We start from the raw sequence: 22,195 nt of genomic DNA, 5'->3' as shown, positions 1-22,195 counted from the left end.
GCGCCTTGGGTCCCAGGGTGGAGGGTGGGCCCAGGGAGGCAGGAAGATAGCCTGGGAGGCGTGAGGACCCTGGGAAATCTCTTCCAACCCTGGGAGACACCTGCAGGAATGGGGCTGCCAGAGTATGGGCTCCCCCGATCTGGTTGACCAAACTGGGTACAAGCTATCAACCCACTGTGCACGCCAGCCCTGTGGGGTGTTGAGGAGGGTGGACCCCTAGTGACCAAGGCTGCCACCGTGTCCCACTGGCCAGGGGAAGGGGAGACACTTTGTCCAACAGGGGCCTGGACCCCAACTTCAGTCTCTGGCAATGGGAATCGCCCCATCACCTACACCTACACCCGGAAGGAAGGGGGTTTCCTAGGACACCCTTGTCCACAACCACTAAACTCACCCCCAAACACATACGAGGGAGCCGAAGAAGAGGAAGGAAAAAGCCTTACCCACAGGCAGAGATTTCAATACAATCTATATTATCTCATATATATATTTCTTTCTCACTGTATTTGCTCACTTCTGTCACGCATTTAAAATGTCACAGAGACCAAAATAGAGTGGCTTTCTGGTGGAACTCATGGCAGTCACACACGAGATACAAAACTAGGGGACTCTGTCTTCTCATACATCATACAATTAATTTTTCAAGTATTTTTTATGTACAAAGAGCTACTCTATTGGGGAAAAAAATTAACAAAAAAATAAAAAATAAAAAGACAAGGCAGATTACACATCCTAGGAAGGAGGGGTGGAGTGGTCAGCACGTGTTCCCAGCCCCCAGCCCCCCAGGGGCTGCTAGCTCCCTGCCACGGAGCCCTGCATCCACCATGCCAGCGGGCAGGTAGCAGGGTAGGCAAAGACCAGTGGGGCAGGGAGTCAGCAGCACACTTTGGCCTGGAAGGAGAATCAGAGAAACAGATTCATGAAAGCAGATGGTGGGGGTGGATAGAGGTCCTCCTGGGACGGGTTGCCTCCTGCGTAGCCTGCCACCACTGGCCAGGCCCACCAGGGGCCTGAGAGCTGGTCTCCGGCACCAGACATGCAGGCCTCAGTGCCTGCCACCTGCAGAGCTGGCTTGGTCACTGAAGGAGGCCGGGGGACACTACTGTGATGGAACCCCCCTCCCGACCTCGGCACAGTTCAGTCCAAGAGTGGCCAGAAGGAGAGATGCCACAGCGAAGTTCTGCGCCCACAGGGCAAGGCCCTTCTCCCCCGCTCTGCCCCGTCCTCCAGGCTGTTGCAGCCCAAACCCATGTGCTCTCCGGGTTTCAAGTGACAGAACGCTCTGCCTGTATGAATGTGCATTGTGTCCCATCACAAGGCTCTTCTGAAGACAGCGGCCAGTGTAAGGCCGGCCTGCCTGGGGGCCACACGGGAGGCTCCATGATATGGGCGTGGAGGTGGGGGAGGGGGAGGGGACTGGTGGTCCTGGCCACCCGAGGCCTGTCCAAGGGCGCTTGGCCCAGCACTGCAGGATCCTCTGAGCGCCAGCAGCTTAACAGGGGGCCCCCAGGGAGTGTCTGGGACAGGCTGAGGGCCTAGTGAGGGGGAGCTTTCATATGTGACTAAGGCACAGAAGAGATGGGCCTTGGGGCCAGATGAGGCAGGACACCAGGCCCTGTTTGGATACGGGGCCAGAGAGGAGTCTCCCATCTCCTGGCTCCCCGCCACATGCCCCATCCCTCCCTCCTCCCTCCCAGAGTCCTCTGGAGGCTGGAAGCTGGTCTGAAATGTGGAGACCAGACCCTCCCCAGGAAACAGGAGGGAGCAGCCCCAGGGAGAGAGACGAGGATCCAGCAGAGGTGCTGACTGCTCAGCCTGGGAAGGAGGGGTGGGAACCCCTGACCCTTTGAGTAGCTGGGAAGCAAGGGCTCTACCCAAAATGCTCTCAAGAGGAAAGACCGCAAGTGGGAGGGCAGTGTGGGCGGCCGGCTGTCTTCAGCAGGCCAGGAGGAAGGGGCATGAGGCAGGCGGAAGGTGCAGCCACAGAGAGATCACTCAGGAGCCCAGATGCACCTGAGCACCCTTCTGAGGTGGGACCCATGGCTCTCGGTGTCTGGCTCTGAGCCCTGCAGCATGCCAGTCAGGCCTGGGTCAGGAGGAAGGTCCACAGAGAGCATCCGTTCCCTCCTCCCTCCTCCCGCCCAGGGTGAGGCTAATCTAGCATCAGACAGGGGGACAGGGGAGGGAGCAGGCGGGAGGGAGAGCCCGGGTCAGAGTAGTGCACGGTGTTTGGGGGAGGGGCTGTACGTCTTGTGGGGGAGGGGCTGAGAAGGCTGCGGCCGCTGGTCCACAACACAAGTGTCTGGGCCTGGGCACGGCTGGTCCCAACATGCTGCCGCCAAAGGATGAGCTGCAGGGGCGTGGGAGTCGCTCCCACTGTCCGGTGCCCGTCGTCCAGGCAGTAGAGCCTTGGCCTTGTATAAACATTCCTGAAGGCTCCTGGGTGAGCCTGGGCCATCCTCTGGGCAGACAGCATCTGGCTGTTCCTCTTGAAGCGATATGTGTTTCTGGTCCAATAAATTAAAGGCAGCCTGCCTCCCAGCCTGGATGTGAGGCTGGAGCAGGGGCACACCCTGCCCTGGGCCAAGGTCCCAGTCCTTCCCCGCCAGCAGCCGCACCTAGAACTCGTCATCAGAGCTGAGCAGGAGGGTCTTCTCGTTGTCCCGGGCACCAGTGAGGCTGTGGGAGCGCGAGAGGCCGTGGGCACCCCCGCGCCAGGTGGGCCCGGGCTCCAGGGTGGACTGCTGCGTGTACTGCTGGTAGGCGGGCGAGAAGTTGTGGATGGCATCCTGCACGATGTCGTGCGGGTTCATGGTCTCCTTGAGGCTGCTGGAGATGCTCTTCATGGGGGCGCAGCGGCCTGCAGGGCGGGAGGTGGGGGTGAGGGGTCCGGGCAGCGGGAGGCAAGGCAGCCTGGGCCCCTGCCCCTGGTCCCGGGACCGAACCCCCTGCCCCAAGGCTGTGTCATCTAACCAACCCCTCCTGGGACAGAGAATGGGGTCCCGGACATGAGAAGGGACAAGCAAAGAAATGGCTCCTTTGGCGGGGTGCAGAGTGGAGCGCACCCCCGGGGAGAAGGTAAGCAGCCACTCGGGAAAGTCTGGCAGGCGGGAAGGGAGCTGGGGTGGAGACTGGCGTGCTGCAGGCGTGAGCCCGAGCACCCTGGGGAGGCCAAGACAAGCTCCGCGCCAACTGGAGACAGGGAGTGGAGGGGAGGGGCCCAGGCTCCACGGCACTGGCCCAGGCCCCTCTCGCCTGTGGGGTGCTCCCCTTCACTCTGGGGAGTGGACCAGGGACCCGCTCCGTCAGGACAGGCCGACAGGGGCCTGGACCCACAACGGAGCAGACATCTTGGCTCTGACAGGGCAGGGGCCACCTGCCTTGAGGTGCTTCCTCGTAATTCCCTAACAAATCATCCCCAAGGTTCTGTGGGGGCAGAAATGGCCCAGGCCCCCAAACCGAGATGGAAGGGGTGAGCCCGACTCTGGTCCCAGGTCTTGAGACTCAAACTTGCATGCTCTTTTCCCCTTCACGCTCTCTGCCACGGAACAGAACTAACTCCCCAATTCCCCACTAACAGGCACCGTGCCCCCAGACAGTGCAGGGCATGTTCCAGGACAATGGGAGACCAGGACGGAAAGAGGAAAGCTCTACGGAGGGCAGCCCTTGGAGGTGAGTGCTCTGGGCTCTGCCGCCCAGGGGTGCCTGGCGGGGAGGAGGCGGGGACACAGCGAAGGAGCTTGGGAGACACACATGCTGGTGACAGGGACCAGGATTGACGTGCAGGACAGCCGTGCAGACTGAGAGCAGAACCTACCGTAAGGGCCGTATGTCGGCACTGCCCGCGGCCAAATCCGGGGCAAAAGCGGGGCAGGGGGAGGGGGAGAGGAGCCAGAGAAACAGAAAAGACAAGAGACAGCTGAGTGAACGCCTCGTGCCCACCACCGAGGCCGGCACCGCACCACGCACCCTGCCCGCCCCGCCCCGGGCCCTGCCGGCACCCAGGCAGCCCACTGCCCGCTGGGGGCCTGGGGGGCGTGTCCACCTAGGAGACTCCTCCTTCGAGGCTCACGCTTTCTTCTGGTGGGGGACAAAGAGTGGACCCCCAGAACGCTGGTCGGAGTTCCACCTCCGCACTGAAGTAGGGACCGCCCACCCCACTTCTCCTCAGGCTTAGCTAGAACTGCTGAGCCTGTGTCGCCTGCTTTACAAACCTCACAACACTCCACAGACGGGACACGGAGGAGGGGGCAGGTGACGTGTACTGACCGCACCACGGCTTTGCACCCAACCCTGACGGGCTGAGAGGGGCCGGGCGCCGCGGTTAGTGGGTGGACAACCGGCCTGGGACCAGCACAGCGGTGGACAGGGGCTCTCAGCACCTTGGCTGGGCTGGGCTGGGCTGGCATCCCCGCTACAGCTGGATGCCTGACAACGCTGTTTCTGGCTGGAGCTGGATGTGTCTGTGGGCGGTGGACGGGAAGACAGCCCAGGCAACCGCGGAGAGCCCCTGCAGGGCCACTAGTGCAGAAGCGCCAGCTTGAACCATGTTAAACCTCAAGGGTATAGAAAGGGTTCTTGGCCACAGCCTCAGACTCCTGGCATAAGGGTGACGTTCCCAAGGGCAGAGGGTGTCAGGACCAGGTCGAAGGGACATCGCCCTCAACACTGGGAGGGTGTCAGCCAGATCCTTCCAACTGGGGGCCTGGTGGGAAGCAGGTGGGATGCCGGCCGGCAGCGGTGAGCCCTGGCCAGTACAGCGCCCAGCACTAAGTGTAGAACGCAAACCGGAAAAAGTACCTAGAGTGCCCAGGCAGCAAGTGTCAGGTGCCCGAGTCGCGAGGCCTGGAGGGTGATTCAGTCCACATGCTTCCAGCAGCCTCGGGTATTTTAAGGCCTCTTCCCAACCAGGGAAAGAACAAGGCAGGTAGGGCGAGAGGTGGGGGGCCCGAGGAGCCCTGCACAGGCCAGGCCAGGACAGTGCTTCTACACTCCTCTCAGCACGCCGCTCCCGGGGCCCGAGGTGGGCACAGGTGGTGGGCCTGGGCAAGTGGGTCCCGCTTTCAGCCCCACAGGCAGGGAGCTGGCAGCAGCCAAACCCCGGGGTGGATGTGTCAGACCAGGAGGCTTCCTCCTCCCCAGGCCCCGCCCCCCCACGGGGTGAGTCAGTTCAGGCATCCTCCGCCCCCACGAGCATCCCCTCTCTGCCCAGCAGCAGCCAGAGGTAGCCCCCAGCCCCTGCTTCTCCAGTCAGCAAGTTAGAATCACCTGGGGATCTGTCAGCACATCCTGCCAGGCCCAAACCCAGGCCAATTATGCAGAAGCTCCGAGGGTGGGGCCTGGACAGCATGGACTTCTAAGACTCTCCAGGGCATCTTAATATACAACCGGGGTTGCCAGCTGCTGTTCTAACAAAGTGAAGATTAGCAGGTGTAAAAAGAAAGCTGTTAAAAGCTATTACCATCTGAGTCTGTTTCTTAGAAGGGATCAGGTTAAAAAAAAAAAAAAGCTTTAGAGACAAGGGAATTACAGGACAAAACGGATAACAGTGTTCGATGTCAGGAACCCTTAGGAACTTGCTTATTCTAGGGTCTCTGTCCTGACCTTCCCATGGGGATATTGTGCTATATCATCTCCATACTCCAGATCTGCTGCAAGAGACAGGTGGGTGTAGCTTCCAGGACCAGTCCCTGACCCTGACACCTTGTGACAGGGGACAGGGGAGCCTGGACCTCTGTGGCCCCTTTCCTATACCTGGGATCCCTGACCTGACCCATCAACACCTGAAGGACCCTGGGAGGCAGGAGGGGCCCTGGGGCGGGGCCGGGAAGCACCCTTCCTACTGGGGGGGGGGGTCGACTCCAGGACCCTGGCTCATACCTTGTGCGTCCAGCCTCTTGTCAGCGTAGACCTTGTAGGTGAAGGCGTGCCGCAGGGCCAGAGCTGCAAAGAACATCTCCACGCAGATGATGAAGTCCTGGTAGCCAGCAGCCACGGTGCCCTCACCCACCGACACGCGGGCCGAGTGGATCTTGGGGATGGCCCCGCACTTCTCCAGGATGGCCAGGAGCATGCCTGGAAGGGGGGGTGTGGAAGGGGAGGCATGGGCGTCTGGTCCCAGACTGGATGCCCTTCCCCATCTCCCTTCTTCCTTATAGCCCCCCTCAAATGCCACACTCCCCAGGGAGGTTGGAAGCAGGGTCCACGGTTACCCCTGTTGGGCAGGGATGCAGACACAAGCCAAGGCCTCAGGGAAACCACACTCCCCAGGTCCTGGCTGGACACCACCTGGACTGGATCCCCCTGTCCAGGAAGCAGTCCCGCCCACGGTCATGGCTCCTGTGAAAGAGCCCTGAGGGCCCAGACATCACATCCCACAGGTGCTCAGTGGACAGAGGTCCCTTTGAGCTCCAGGCCAGGATCGCCTAGGGACAGCCCCATGGCCTGGGCCCTCGGGGCACTGGGGACGGTGGGCAGGAGGAAGAGGACAAGGCTTAGGGGACAGAGGGGCACAGGCCAGCCTCACAGGCACTGGGAAGAGGCTCACCTTGCCAGAAGGAGAGAAAGATGACAGACTTGACCATGAAGAACTTGAGGACGGGGCTGTAAGGGCTAAGCAGCTCCCGAGTGGCAAAGTAGAAGAGGAAGAGGGCGTACAGGGCCAGGCTGACGGAGATGTTGTAGATGATGGTCACGTAGAGGTAGCCACTGGTGACGCTGTGGGAACGGGGAGCATTCTCTGGCTTGAACTGACCCTTGTGCAGGACAAGGGGCCTCCTTCCCCGCTTTGCCCTGCCCACATGCCACTCTGCACAGCTCTCAGCAATGCTCCCCGAGCCATCAAAGGGAGGGGACGGGTGATCAAAGCGGTCCAAACACTGCGGGGAGTGCAAGGGTGAGCACCTGCAGGACAGGCCAGCCCTGCCACCTGCAGCTCCGGTGCCCACGCTCCTGGTGGAGGACTCTAGGTGTCCTCGGGGGCGGGGCCTCAGACTGATGGTCGGAGGGACACGAAGCTCAGCTTTGCTCTTTGTGCTTGAGCCAAGTGACGTCCCCTGTGAGCCTCTGTTTGCTCACCGGCCCTTGGGGGCTGTCGTGTAGGATACAGGGAGTGTGTCTGACGTGCGTGCAAGCTCAGGGCCACGTGGGCCACGTGGTCACTTTCACTAACCCCCCGCAGTCTTGTGTGTGCGTCAGTTCACACAGGAGAGGAGACTCGAGATGGGCCCCTCAGGGCTCTGGCCCTCTCGCCCCCTGCCCTGGGATAGTCACTGTCCCTTCTTGCTCTCCCCGGCCCCCACCCGGCACCGCTCTGCAGCCTGAAGGTGACAGATGCTGAGTGCTCACTCTGGTGCCAGAGGCGGGGCCAAGTGCGATGGCACCACTGCCAGGCTCCGTCCTCACAATTCAGGGGTGCAGCAGGAGGGAGGAAGGCCGGGGTCAGGCTTGGCCTCCGCTCAGAGGATGGACACGGGGGTGGGGCAATCTGAGGCCAGGGCATGAGCCTCGGGGCAGGGCCGCCCACTCCTCCCCACCCGCGCCGTGGGGGGACCCACTGCTTACTCAAAGTCACCGTCTCGGTACTTGCCGAAGGCCTGGAGGACCACGGTGCTGACAGCCATGAGCGGCTTCACCACGCAGAACTGCAGGGTGGCCTGTTGCAGAGAGAAGGTCAAGAGTCAAGGATAAGCACAGAAACCACGGAAGCAGCAGCTCCTCTGGCCAGCTGAGCCTGGGCTGGATGCCAGGGGATGGGGGCGGCCCAACCTCTCGCCCCTGGGGGAACTGCTGTCAGGAGGGGAAGGCAGAATACACGAGACAGTAACAGGGCGATGCAGCTGCGTGAGAAGACAGGAGGGTGTGAAGGAAGAATGGCAGAGACGCAGGAGACAGAGATTCCACCAGAGGAGGGGCCACCGTGAATGTGCCAGGGACGGGGGAACGGGCAGAGGGAGCAGCTCGTGCCAGGGGCACGAGCTCGGCCCAGGGGCAGAGAGCGGACAAGTGCAAGGGGTTAAGTGCTGGTGAGGGGCGGCAGCAGGGAGGTGGCCCCAGAGAGCAGAGGCAGGTGAGGGTCTCCTTGTCCGCCCCGGGTCTGGCTCCCTGCCCCATGCTCTAGGCCTGGGTCCAGGGTTTCTGTCAAGCTGGGGTCTTACTGGGGACGGAGATGACCCCACAGGAGCACAAAATAGGAAGCAGCCTGAAGCCCAAGGTCCGGAGTCCCGGCAGGCGTCTGAATTCTGGCCTTTTGCCAACTACCGCTGCGGAAGCCCGAGTGGACGGTCACCCAGCCTCCGAGTGGTTGCTCACGGTAGATGGCTGTAACCAGCCCCGTGTTGCACGGCCGCTGTGCGGGGACTGGAGAACAAGACCGCACGGGGTGTCCTTGGAGGTCTCCCACTTCTGAGCACTCAGCAGAGGCCTCTGCCATGGAAAGAATCCCTCAGCCAGGTTTCCACAAGTCCCTACAGAGGCGCCAGTAAACGCCAGAGGTACCCTCGGTGCCCATAAAATCACTAGAAGCACGATTCCCTTGAAACCAAGTAAGTCTAAGCCACAAGGCCCCTTCCGTGGAGATGGGAGTCATTCAACAAGGCTAAGCTAGTGTGACTCCAAATGGGACAAGGACCCCGGAACAGAGAAAGTAACCTGTGGAACCCCCAGTTTCTGTCCCGAAAGAGGCTCGAGTGCAGTTTGCAGGGGAGCCTGGGGCGGCCTGAGCCGTGTGGCTGCCAGGAGGAGAGGCGCGTGTGACGGGGGCTAGAGGGGCGATGCTGCTGTCGGCAAACCCCGCAAAACTCCCCTGCCCCCCACCCCCTAGAGGAAGCGGGACCAGCACGCTTTGGGGAAAGGGAGGGTCAGCAGCGTGTCCCAAGCGAGCCTGCCGATAGGCCGGTGCTGCCCCGGGTCAGCTCACTTGGGGCCCACGACAGCCCCGTGACTTATAAGTACTGTCGGCATCCTCAGGGTACAGATGAGGAAACTGAGGCACAGAGAAGCTGAAGTGGCAGAAGAGGCAAACTCTCCAGGAGACTCAGACCCGGGCGCCGGCACTGCTGGCAAAGCTGCGGGGTCCTCTCTCACGTGGGAAAGGGGGGAGGAGGCTTCTTCAGTTCTTTCCTTTTACTACCTGACCCTGCCACTTCCAGGAACAGCAGTGGAACATCACAGCCCACAGGGCTGGGGAATAATGTGCAACAAGGCAACCCAGCTAGTGATCTGGGGTCAAAACTTCATACACAACATCACCATCAAAGAAGGCGGTGAGTCACAGCTGGGCCAGCGCTGGTAAACAATGGCTCTGACAGGCCCCACCCTGAACCCAGGACAGTCTGAACTCCTTCCCTGCAGGTCCTGTGGGGAGGTTTTGAATTTAGAAACACCCTAGGGAAAGAGGATCTGGAAACAGAACTGCAGACTGGGCCGTCCAGGCAGTGCTTTGTGGGTGCGTCTGCACTGCGGGCACGGCCCCGCCCAAAAGGCAGCAGAAAGGCCAGTCCTCCCGCAGGTCACGGTGATGGGCCGTGGGTTTCATTTCCCCTCGTGACGACGCTGCATGATGCTGGACGGGCTGACAGGCCCCGTGGAGCCCCAGAGGAGACTAAATCGAGGTCACGCCAGCTGGGCGTGGTGCCTGACTGCCTCCCGGGCAAGGGACAGCGGGCTCTGAGCCAGGGCTGTGTTAAGGGCTTTCCCTCACCTGTTCCTCAAACCATCCCTTGAGGTAAGTATCATTACACTCATCTCACAGAAGAGGAAACCAAGGCTCAGAGAGGTTTCGTACTTTATCCAAAGTCACACAGTCACGGGAGAGGCTGGAATTCAAACCCAGATGGTCAGACACCCAGAGCCGTGCACCTAGGCACACCACCACACTGCCTCCACCCAGGCCACTCGAGGCCACTGGGGCGGCAGCTCTGGAAACTGGAAGCTGATAGACTGCCTGACAAGTGGGAAATGGGGGAAGGGACCAGAGGCTGCTCAGGCCTGTTCTGTCACGTTCTTTAGTGCAGAAACCCTCCTGGCCTCTAGCCGCAGCTAATCCGAAGTTTCTGAACTGAGATTCTAGAATCGCCATGCACTTCCTCAGACACTCACACGTCACAACTTGGTCAAAGTGAGCAGGAGTCTGGGACCACTTCCTGCCCAGGGCTGCATCGGGCACTCCTGGGAGACCTGTTGCTTCCCCTCTGAGCACACCCCACCCATGCAGGTGCATCCCTAACTGCTCAGGGAGTGGGTGCTGGGGCTTGGGGTGCCTCACAGGAAATGGGAACCCTGCAGGTGGGCCCTATGCCCGTCTTTGTCCCTATGTCAACCAGGGGCAGCACGGCCCCTGCAGCTGCTACTCCAGGGCACAGACCCAGGCTCCTGGTGCCTGGCCTGCGACTCTTGACCAGGGCAGCTGCTGGGGGTACCCACCTGCTTGCAGAACCGCAGAAATCCGATGGAGTAAGTCTTTCCCCAGAGGCAGCACGTGCCATACATACAGCTGGACCTGGAAGAGACAAGCAGAGAAGGGGTTGGTGAGCAAAGAGCCAGACTCAGGAAGGCAGGGCTGGGGGAGGCCGCCCTCACCCTCCTGCAGATCCAGACAAGCTGGGGTAGGGCAGGGTAGGGTGAGGATGGGGCTTGGATCCTGGGCAGTCTTTGAGCACAAGGCCAAGCACAGGGAGAGAAGCAGGAGAGTGTTTGCATATGCAGTAGGGTATATGCAGGAGCCGGGAGACACTGACCTTGGGATAACAAACCAACTTAAAAGGCACTGAATGTAAAAACTACAAGAGGGAGAAACAGGCAAACAGGAAAGGACGGGAAGAGAGAGAAGGAGAAAGAGCCAGACAGGCCCTCCCAAGAGTTCCAATGAATGGCCTCACTCAGGAAGTGTGGGAGAGGCAGAGGTCAAGGTCACGGGCAGAGATGGTCTGTGTGACCGGCTGACGCCAGGAGAGCTCGGAGAACGTCAGGCCCGGGAAACAGGGTGGTGTGGGGGGGGTCTGGGGGGACTTCATACTCACTCGATGGGCTTCCCTCTGATCTCTGACATGATGGAACTTTCCCCCCCAAGGTATTCATAGCACAGGCTCAGGAAATTATAGATGACCAAGGCTGTGAAAACAATGTCCAGAGAGAAACCACTCAAATCAACAGGATGGATAAACAGATGGTGGAGTTCTAAACAGCAACGAAAGTGAAAGAACCACAGTCACAGGCGGCAACGGGGAGGGAACCTCAGGGACGCAAGAATCCGCAGTGAATATTCCATTTGTAATCAAAGTCAGTCACGGCTAAATCATGCTGCTCAGGGAGGCGCACACACACTGCTGGTCACACCACAAAGAAAGGCAAGAAAGTCATTAGCACCAAACGCAGGGCCGTGTGGGAAGCTGTGGGAGGGGAGCTCAGGACGGGGTGCCGGGGGCTTGAGGAGCTGGCAGTGTGCGTGGTCTGGGTTTCGGCTTTACAGTTAGTTATTACTAGCTTTATGCACTTTTCTGTTTGTGTGTCACAGATCACAATTTTATGACAAAGCAACAGTAAAACTTTCTCCAGAGGGATCTCAGGAGAAATTCTCAGCAAGAATGAGAGAGAACCCCTTACGCATTCAGCAGCGTGCAGCGGCATCTCAGCACAGCGTGACAAGCTGTAACAAAACCTATGAGAGGTGCACAAAATACAGTGCAAATTTCTTAGGAAGTTGGGCCAGCTCCTCCTGAATCATGACACAGCTTGACATCACCCACAGAGGTCCAAAATTTACAACAGCAACCTAGGGCACAGTGGAAGCACGCTGTAAATGCTGCAAGCACAGCACTATGTTGTAATTGGTCTCCTGGTCAGAGGACTTCTGCGGGGTCAGCAAATGCAGGCTGCTGCCTGCAGGGTGCTAGAAGCACACAGAAGTGCCGGGAGCCAGGGAGACAGGGCGTGGAGGGGAGGACAAGGTGCACAGCGGAGGACGCCACGTTGGAGAGGATGCAGGAGGCAGATCAGGGACCTAGCGCAGGGGAACCGGAGACGTGTCCAGCGCAGGAGTGAGGCCAAGGGGAGGGTCAAGGCGGGGTCAGGGGATAATAAGATCAAGGGAGAGGCACCAGCAGCCCCGCAGCCAGCGGGCTCCTTCTTATCTGACCAGCCAACCCCGGTGCAGCAAAAGGGCCTTCAAGACCCCCTGGTGCAGCCCCCTGGCTCAGCTCAAGATCTCTCACCAGGTGGCTTGGTCCCTGCCCACCCGTCACACTTCCTTCCCAGCAACACTAGGCGCCCCCTTCCCCTCGGCAGGGTCTCGTGCCCTCTGTGTTTCTGCCCTTGCAGATCCTACGGCCTGGACGCCCTGCCCTCTGGCCTCCTGGTACCGTCAACCCATCAGACACCACCCACCATGAGAAGTCCCCGGCCACCACCATGGGGGCTCATGCATCCCCACCCACGGAACCTACCGGACGGACGCTGTGCCCCCGCCCCGCCCACCCCTGGACTGGGAGCCTGCTTCTCCCTCGAGCGTGGGCCCAGCCCTCGGCACATACTAACCACACCACAAACGCTTGACTGCCTGAAACTGGAACACGGGAAATCCTGGCCGTACGTTTGGAGGTAGAAGTTGGCCTTCAGCAACGTGGAAAGGAATATATTTGCGGGCTGTACGCCCCTCAGTTGCTCTAACCTAGTAAGGTTTCACGTCTGGGGCTGGGGAACAGGGGCCCAAGTGGCACCCTGCATAAACATGACCCATAGCATCTGTCACCTGTGCTGCAGCCGTCCCCCTAGAGACACACAGCAGAGGGTTTGCAGTGTAACTCTGCTGGGAGCCTCTCTGTGGCTCAGTTTCCTCGCCTGTTAAAATGGAGACAGAAAGAGCCCCTACGGAGTTAGGAGGTGGCAGGATTTCAGTGAGTATGCAAAGTGCTCAGAAGAGTGGCCAGCACTCAGTGTTGGCTGTCACGGCCACTATTGTTTATCTGTCCCCTGACGGGGCTGAGGGCCCTGTGAGCTGCCTGTCCGACACGGAAGCAGCTCAGGATGTTTGGTGGCTGCAGGAATCGCCACTGACTGGGCTCCAGATCACTCTCCACTGACAGAAACTTTGGGGTATCTGAAGGCCGGGGGGTGAGGGGGCGGGGGGCATCACGCCCAATCTGATGTCAGCCTGCTAGTAACCTTCATCCAAAACCATATAAGGCCAAGTAGGGTGGATGTGCCCATTCCGGTCTGGGTCCAGCTGTATTGTGGTTGATGGTATCTTCCAAAGGCAGCCACATCCCATGACAACGACACTCCTCTCAGAAGATGGGGTCTTCTTCCCTCTCTTTGCATCTGGGTGAACTGGGGTGACCACGGCGGAAGCGAAGCTTGGAGACACCTGATGCTGGGGTTAGAAAAGGCCTCTTTCTTCTGGCTCTTCCTCTCTTGAGACGCTTGCCCTTGGACCCAGCCACCATGCGGTGAGGAAGCCCATGCTGGCCCACGTGGAGAGTCCACGTGGAGAGGCTCATGTGGGGGAGGAAGTGAGGCCCCCAGCTGACATCAGCATCAACTGGACACGTAAGTAAACCAGACATCAGATGGCCCCTCCCCCAGCCTTCAGGTCTCCAGCTGAGGCCCAGGTACCACAGAGCAGGACCCAACTGTCCCCAGCGTGCCCTGTCCAAATTCCTGACGTGCAGTATCCATGAACACAACACATGGCTGTTTTACACTAGTCTGTTTGGGGGTAGTTATGTACACAGCTACAGTAAGTGGAATGTACATAAAACCCCTTCCAGAGTTCCCAGGACACGCCGTGATCTCCCACACCTCCCCTTGGTGGTACATCCCGATCTCTGCTAAACCCCAGAGGCAGACCCAGTTCAGATGCCACCTTGTCCTTGGCAGCCTCCCCTGTCCTGTCGCCATGCTCACATCACACCCCACAATCTCTCTGCTGATCTGTCTGATCCTTCCAGTACAAGAGGCAGCATAAAGCAGCCAGAAAGCCATGGATCCCGGAGCCAGACTGCCTGGGTGTGAATCATGGTTCCACCACTTAGGAGCTGTGTGGTCTCAGGCCAGTTTCTTAAGTGCTCTGTGCCTCGGTTTCCTCATCTCTAAGCCGGGGATAACAACAGCTTCTTCCTGGTGAGGCTGCTGTGAGGATGGGCCTTAGGGGTGGGAGTGTGATGCCTTATCTATAAGCCTGTGCTCACAATGAACAGTCCATAGTGTTACCCACTGTCTTCTGTAAACACCTTGCAGGCAGGAACTGAGGCCCACCCACAACAACTACCAAAGGGCCTGACACTTCCATACTCAATCAACACGGAAGGATGGACACAGGCCACAGCTCCAGGCGAGGCTCAGAGAGGCAGGGCAGGCGGGTATGGCCAACACTCAGTCTTGCGCTCAAGGAGCTCACCCTGTCACAGCCTGGGAAGCTGCACCTTCCCCAAGGGGATCAGACTTCCAGTCCCCAAAGACAAAACCCTCAGGCGAGGCCACAGGGGCCCAAGGTTCATCAGCCTCTCTGTCCAGAACCACCAAGCTAGGCTGTCCTGCAATCCACTCCTGGGAAGAGCTTGGTGCCTGAGCTCACATCCTTTCCTGTGTCACAGCACACGCAGCGCGCTCTGGATTACGTGCTCCACCTGTCTGTCCACGTGCAGCTCTGCATTCAACTGGTCAGGTCATCAAACTTCATCTGTCTCTCTCAGTTCAGGACTTTTGACCTTTTCACAGTGCTATGGGGCCAGACAGTCTGGCCAAATACCAGTTTGCTGACGGTGTCTGTTAAAGAGTCATTAGTGAGTCAATAATGCATCTCGGAGAAGGGAGACAAGACAGGATCTCCTCGAGATGACTCACCCAGCCCACACCAAGACCCACTGACCATCTGGACAAATCAATGCCCTTCCGAGCCATGCAAAATACCACCCACCCCACCCCAGCAGGCATGTTTAAACTGGACAACTCAACACACACCCCAGGAACAAACACAGAGATATGCTGGCTCTGGACGTCAGAAGAGCAAAAAAGATTATGAGTGGGGTTCTCGGCCAGCAGCACTGCCACCTGACCACGCTTCTGACCACAGCTCCAGTTCTGGTCCCCTGGAGAGGCCCCAGACACACAAGGGACCAAGGGGCCCACAGGGGGCATCCAGCATGAGGGAAGGGATGGGCTCCCGCCCACCCCACCCCGGCCTCTCTCTCTCTCGCCCTGGAAAATCAGGTACCTGGAACTTTCAGCTCCATTCTAGATACCAAATCTTAAAGGAACTAGAGACAAATGCACACAATCAGGGGCAAAGGACCAGAATGGAGATGAAAGGAGGATGGCACTGGAGACTTGAGGCCTGGAGAAAAGACATTAGGGATCACTTTCATGTAAGTGATGACCACCTTCGCCCAGAGGACCCACTCATCCCAGGGGCAGATCCTAGGACTTCAGCTTAGTATAAGAAACAATTTCTGGCAGGTAGTCTTCAGAGATGAAAGGTAGTGAGCTCCCTGCCAGTGGAAGCATGCGATCAGAGGCTAGGCAGCCTCTGAGCTGAGACATTAAAGGGGTTCCAAGCAGCTAGGATTTTACAGGTCCCTTCCGACGCTGAGATGCGAGGCTTTCTTTCCTCACTGGCAACTTCTCCCACCAAGAGCTGTCTGGACAGGAAGCCGCAGACCAAGAGGTTACTCTCCACCCAGCCTCCCATCCAGCATCCCCCCTGGCCTGACAACTGCAACCACACAGCCCTCAGGGGCCCGAGGGACTTCAAGAGAGGACCGCTAAGAAGCATACTCTGACTGTCCCTGCTAGCTGCAGGGGACTGTCCTCATGAGTCCCCCACTGCAAGTGACACTGGCTACAGGTCACTGACGATCCCCAGTTCACCTCCTCCACACACCTGCAGCCCCTAAAGCCGGCCTCAGGGCCTAGCTCTTTCCGCTGCACAGAAATACTTTGGTTATTTGGAAAGATATATTTCAGAGTAACTTGTGGATGAGCCCAGAAAACTTAATTTTGACCACTTTGGACAGAAACCTTCTCTGCTCAGTAAACAGGGGCAGCCAAACATTCCTTCCCGCTTTTTCTGTGACTGGTGATCACCACTGACAACGACGGATGCGGCGACGTGCCACAGCCAGGTGGGCGGGGTCCTCCCTAAGCACCTGTCCCCAGACACTGAGCTGCTCCAACGGCACTTTGCTCTTCCTTCCTCATAGCTTTTCTGTCCTTTGCCGTTCCTGCTCATTGATGCCTCTTGCCACCCGAAACACTGATTCTGGTCCCTCTTTCTATTGGTTTCTTCCGGATGTCTGCCTTTATTCTGATTGGTTGAGCTCTTCTGATTCCTGGCTCTCTCAGAGCCATGGCCAGCAAGGGCCACCACCAGCCCGTGAGTCCTCCTGGCAGCACACCGGCCTCTGGGTCTTCTGTGGTCCTCAGCTGTATTCATCCAGGCTGTGTGCTCCCTACCTGGGAAGACGTCTTACTTGGGCCAGATTCCAGGAAGCTAAGTTTTGTCCCAAATCTGAAACCGGGACAGATTTCAGAAAATGGGGCATCATTCTTTGCTTCTTTCACGCATGTAAAATCTCTTCCCTTAACAAGAGCTCACACTTTTGCAGGGGAGAGACCTGTCCTGTGTTCCTTCACCAAGCCTGGCACGGAGCAGTTCCTGGGCCTCAGAGACCCAGGGCTCAGTCCGGTCTCTGGCAATCACTCTCTGGGTAACTTGGGCAAGTTTCTTAGCCTACGTGAATTTTTTTTTCACATCTGTAAAACGGGGGTGATAATGTATACCCCACCAGGTAATTGAGAGGTGAGAATGAGCTAACAGTAATGAAAAATACATGGTGAACTGTGAAGTGCCACACGAACGTTATTAAAAAAACAGCACCGCACGAAACACCTGTGGAGGGCGTCTCCCCCGTCTGAGCTCTGGCCACCCACATGTCTGCCCACAGAGCTCCCCAGGCTGTCTCAGAGTCAACTTTAGGGGCTACCTCTCACCCCAAACACAATCAAACACTAAATGTAGGTAAGGGGGTTGGATTCTACCCCTCCACCATCTGCCTGCCCCCTACACCCTGGTGGCACATTCCTTAGGCTCTGTGAATTCCGGCCCTTACCAGGTAGTAGATGCAGAGCAGAGGCACCGTGGACAAGCATTCACTTCTCCCTGGAAAATGGAAACACTACCTCCAAATTCGCAGGGTTTACCTCCACTCTCCCCTGAAATGCCCCTGAAGTGAGAACGAACGGGGGGAAAGGTACAAACCTTCAAGGACAAGGACATGGCACCAGAGGCAGCAAACAAGGGATGTCGACCAAAGCTCTGGAAGATGCGGCATGGTCACTAACCCCAGGGACAGGAGGGAGCCAGTGAGAACCCCAGGAACCCGAAGACTGGGCGCACCACGCAGCTCTGATGGCTGTGGGTAGGGGTGCAAACAGAAACGCTGGCCTACAAGTGTCCACGTGGAGCTCTTGGCTTTTTACTTTCAAGACAGGTTGTGATGGTTCTGTCCTCACAGAACTTGGCCCAGCTGAGAACAGCAATGCGAAGACTTGCAGAAAATATAGAGAGGAAGTCTAAATACCAAGGGGAGATGTCCAAGGCCTTTCCCCGGCTGCACCTGTAGCTCAGCCCCTCAGCTCCTTCCTCCCAGGCAGGAGATGAGAACATTATTCTCTGGGGAAACAGGTCCAGAATCAAAGCCTTCATTTGGTGTCTGCCCCACGACCACACGAACATGGAAGAGGAAACGCCCCATGTCCTATCACCCAGCTGGGAGGAGGCCCAGCAGTTTTAAGCCCCATCCTTTTTTTATTTTTATTTTTTGCGGTACGCGGGCCTCTCACTGTTGTGGCCTCTCCCGTTGCGGAGCACAGGCTCCGGACGTGCAGGCTCAGCGGCCATGGCTCACGGGCCCAGCCGCTCCGCGGCATGTGGGATCTTCCTGGACCGGGGCACGAACCCGTGTCCCCTGCACTGGCAGGCGGACTCTCAACCACTGCGCCACGAGGGAAGCCCCCCATTCTTAAATATAAAAAATAGCCAAGGACATGAGACATTTGAGGAAAGCTTCTTACCCAAAGGTCAAAGAGCAAAGCAAACAAACAGATGGAAGGAACTCAGGAGACAGAGATAATGCAGGGAACAGAAGAAAACTGTAATTAGCATCCCCAGAAAAAGAAGAACCAATACCAAGAACAAGGCTAGGAAAAAGAGAGCAGGGACGAGCTCCTGACATTTTACAACATGATAAAGGAAATAAAACCTCAACAGAGGGACTTCCCTGGTGGCACAGTGGTTAAGAATCCACCTGCTAATGCAGAGGACATGGGTTCGATCCCTGGTCTGGGAAGATCCCCACATGCCGTGGAGCAACTAAGCCCGTGCACCACAACTACTGAGTCTGCACTCTAGAGCCTGCGAGCCGCAACTACCGAGCACGTGTGCCACAACTACTGAAGCCCATGTGCCTAGAACCTGTGCTCCGCAACAAGAGAAGCCACCGCAATGAGAAGCCCGCACATAGCAATGAAGAGCAGCCCCCTGCTTGCCACAACTAGAGAAAGCCTGCACGGAGCAATGAGGACCTAATGCAGCCAAAAAAGAGAGAGAGAGAGAGAGAAAAACTTCAACAGAAAAGCTCAAAGGTAAAGATTAAAAAACAAAACAAACAAACAAAAAAAAACACCTCCTGAAAAGCAGAACAAAAAAGAGATGGAAAATCCCAGGAAATTGTAAAGGAAATTTGAGGCTCAATCCAGAAGTGCAACATTCTGCTTAACAGGAATCCCAGAAAAAGGGCTAATAAAGTGGAGGGGAAGACATGATCAAAAAACATTCACGAAAACTTCCCAGAACCACAGGACGGGAGTTGCTTCCACACTGAACTGAAAGGGCCCATCAGGTGCCCGGCACAATGAATATCCCACCTCTTGTGAGGTTTCAGGACAATGGGGATAAAGGCAAGATCCTAAAAGCCAGCGGGTGGGGGGGTGGGGGGGAAGGTCACATACAATCATTAAGGATCAGAATCCAGCAGACTTTCCAAAAACAACACTGGAAACTAAGAGAATGTGAAAAACATGCCTTCAAAATTCAGAGGGAAAATTATTTCCAATTTAGAATCACATTCCCATTGAACACCAATCGAATAAACAATATAATAAAGATATTTGCAGATAATTTTCAGATTTCAAAAAACAAAACTCCAGGGGCTTCCCTGGTGGCGCAGTGGTTGAGAGTCCGCCTGCCGATGCAGGGGACACGGGTTCGAGCCCTGGTCCGGGAGGATCCCACATGGCACGGAGCAACTAAGCCCGTGCGCCACAACTACTGAGCCTGCACTCTAGAGCCCGTGCTCCGCAACAAGAGAAGCCACCGCAATGAGAAGCCCGTGCACCGCAAAGAAGAGTAGCCCCCGCTCACCACAACTAGAGAAAGCCCACTCGCAGCAACGAAGACCCAACGCAGCCAAATATAAATAAATAAAATAAATAAATTTTTTAAAAAAAGAATTCAAAGATTAAAAGATTCAAGAGGGCTTCCCTGGTGGCGCAGTGGTTGAGAGTCCGCCTGCCGACGCAGGGGACACGGGTTCGTGCCCCGGTCCGGGAAGATCCCACATGCCGCGGAGCGGCTGGGTCCGTGAGCCATGGCCGCTGAGCCTGCGCGTCCGGAGCCTGTGCTCCGCGACGGGAGAGGCCACAACAGTGAGAGGCCCGCGTACCGCAAAAAGAAAAAAAAAAAGGTCACATACAATCATTAAGGATCAGAATCCAGCAGACTTTCCAGAAACAACACTGGAAACTAAGAGAATGTGAAAATCATGTCTTCAAAATTCAGAGGGAAAATGATCTCCAATTTAGAATCACATTCCCACTGAACACCAATCGAATAAACAATATAATAAAGATATTTGCAGATAATTTTCAGATTTCAAAAAACAAAACTCCCATGCAACTTTTTTTCTCAGGGAGCTCCTAGAAGATGTGCGTGAACTAAAAAGAGAGCAGACGTCAAACGTGGAAAAGAGGGCATCCAGGGAGCAGGCGATTCAGGACAGGAGAGGCGACAGGATTCCCGGGATGACGGTGAAGCAAAGACCCAGGACAACAGCTGAGCAGAAGGAGGCCTCAAGGGCAAGCAGTGCAGACGGAGCAAGAAGGGCAGGGCTCCAGGAGCACCACCACCCGGAAACCCTAGAGCTAGGAGGCGAGCTGATGTGTCTGGCGTCACTGACAGGAGGGCTTCTTTTTTCACTTGACTGAAGCATTTGCGGAATAAAGTAATGATAGAGACACAGAAAACAGCAAACCAAAAAGCAAGACAAGTAGTAACCAGAGGAAAAATGAAGTCAAACGAGGAAACGTCGTCTTGGGACACTGTAAGGCTCAGCTCTGAACAACATTTACAGACGTGTAATGATGTACACGCTGAACACAGACTAAGAAAAATCATGATATGGTCACATTAAAAAGATGAAGGGGGCTTCCCTGGTGGCGCAGTGGTTGAGAGTCCGCCTGCCAATGCAGGGGACGCGGGTTCGTGCCCCGGTCCGGGAAGATCCCACATGCCGCGGAGCGGCTGGGCCCGTGAGCCATGGCCGCTGGGCCTGCACGTCCGGAGCCTGTGCTCCGCGGCGGGAGAGGCCACAGCATTGAGAGGCCCGCGTAATGCAAAAAAAAAAAAAGATGAAGGAAAGAAAACGTGTGTGTGTGTGTGTGTGTGTGTGTGTGTGTGTGTGTGTGTGTGTGTGTGTGTGTGTAGTTGGAGGTAACATACCTAAATCAGGACCTTCCACAGCAGGAAGTCACTATGTAACACTACATAAAATTGAAAAATCAAGAAACAACAGTATAATCATATTTTTAGGTTATTCTAGAAAAAGAAACCAGTTTAAAGTAGGATGACTTTGGGAGTGAGGAGGAGTTGGGGCAGTTCTGTGTTTCAAACATGTGCATGTATTACCTTAATAAAAGTAAAATTTTAGTTGTTTTAATTTTGTTAAAAAGAAAAGCAAATGTCTCTGCAATGCCCGGCAGAGAGTCTGGCTCTGACCTGGCCTGCAGGACGGGCTGGCTCCAGGCGTTGGGACACTGAGGAGGAATGGTGGGAGGAGGAATGAACGGGGAGGGGGCTTCTTTTTGAATCGTAAGGGACACACCCCATCACCAACTCTACAGGGGAAGCTCTTGCTGGCAGCCGCGGATAAGACCACAAAAGGGGAGGGTCCGAGACAGAGCAGAGGTGCTCGAGCTGGCCAGGCCAGGGCCAAGCCCACTGACTTAGACACTGCAAGCCGGTGAACCAGGGGGCAGCCTGAACTTCACAGCAGCTGCTGTGCTGTTTGTAAACTCCCTCGGAGAGGCCAAGCGGATAATAGCGTTGCTAGGAAATGTGCTTCGCAGGGCAGCAGCCTTCCCGGGAGGACCCTTACGTGGCTGGGAGGAAAGCTGGGACAGGCAGGGCCTGAACAAAAGGGCTTCTGGGGTGGGGGGAGCTACCAAGCATCTGCTCTGAGGCCTGGAGTGAGGATGGTGCGGAGGCCCCGGCGGTGCCCCCCCTTCTGCCATGCGCCCCAGACTTCAGGGCCCAGGAGAGAGAGGAGCCTATACTTGCCCCCATCACATAGGAGACACCCCCCACCTCCGCCCCCAGCAGGGATCAGCTCTTTGCTTCTCAAGAAACCAGTTGGCATTGGCTGCTCCTGAGCACCGTGCAAGGCTGGCAGCTGAACGGAAAAGGGTTCTCAGCCCCGCCTTCCCCATCCCCAGCCTTTACAGCTCCCCAGGTGCCCAAAGGTCTCCCTGGGGACTCCACTGCTTCCAGGAACACCAGGCGCTAGAGTGCCAGTTATGCCCTGAGCAGGTCCCCGCCTGGCCGCAGTGTTCTCACCTGACAGAGCCGGGCCAGCCTGGGGATTCAATGAGGCCCCATGTGGGCGAACGCAAGGCATGCAGCAGGTGTTCAATGAAGTCCCTTATTCATTCGAAAAATGCAGAAGGAGTGAGCACCCATCACGTGCCTGGCTCTGTCGCACAGGCTCTCCGCCCATTCCTGCTCTCATGGAGCTGACAGTCCACGAGGGAGACGGAGCAAACCGGGCTCGCAGGCTGTCTGAGCTTAACTGCAAACCGCGGTGAGGCTGAGAGGACTTGGACAGGGGGCTGGGAGCGGGAGCGACGGGGAGGCCTTTCCGAGGAGATG

General features: G+C 57.1%; 1 protein-coding gene across 6 annotated transcripts in view; it reads right to left on the bottom strand.

Annotated features, from left to right (window-relative positions):
* Positions 1-452: 452 nt before the first annotated feature.
* Positions 453-22,195, bottom strand: part of TMEM184B (transmembrane protein 184B) — a 49,754-nt gene continuing 28,011 nt past the window's right edge. For 3 of the 6 annotated variants that reach the window (XM_032645132.1, XM_032645133.1, XM_032645134.1), the window contains 7 exons: positions 11,019-11,109; positions 10,423-10,498; positions 7,564-7,655; positions 6,548-6,717; positions 5,881-6,075; positions 3,818-3,838; positions 453-2,860 (listed from right to left, as the gene is read on the bottom strand). In XM_032645132.1, coding sequence (XP_032501023.1) covers positions 2,619-2,860; positions 3,818-3,838; positions 5,881-6,075; positions 6,548-6,717; positions 7,564-7,655; positions 10,423-10,498; positions 11,019-11,109 — 887 coding nt within the window. In that variant the 3' untranslated portion in view covers positions 453-2,618. The remainder of the gene's footprint in view (positions 2,861-3,817; positions 3,839-5,880; positions 6,076-6,547; positions 6,718-7,563; positions 7,656-10,422; positions 10,499-11,018; positions 11,110-22,195) is intronic. The other 3 variants (XM_032645137.1, XM_032645136.1, XM_032645135.1) reach the window with 1 other exon arrangement.

The sequence above is a fragment of the Phocoena sinus genome, chromosome 10 (assembly GCF_008692025.1).
Source record: "Phocoena sinus isolate mPhoSin1 chromosome 10, mPhoSin1.pri, whole genome shotgun sequence".
In the NCBI taxonomy this organism is placed as follows: Eukaryota; Metazoa; Chordata; class Mammalia; order Artiodactyla; family Phocoenidae; genus Phocoena; species Phocoena sinus.
This window is presented reverse-complemented; position numbering and strand designations above follow the sequence as displayed.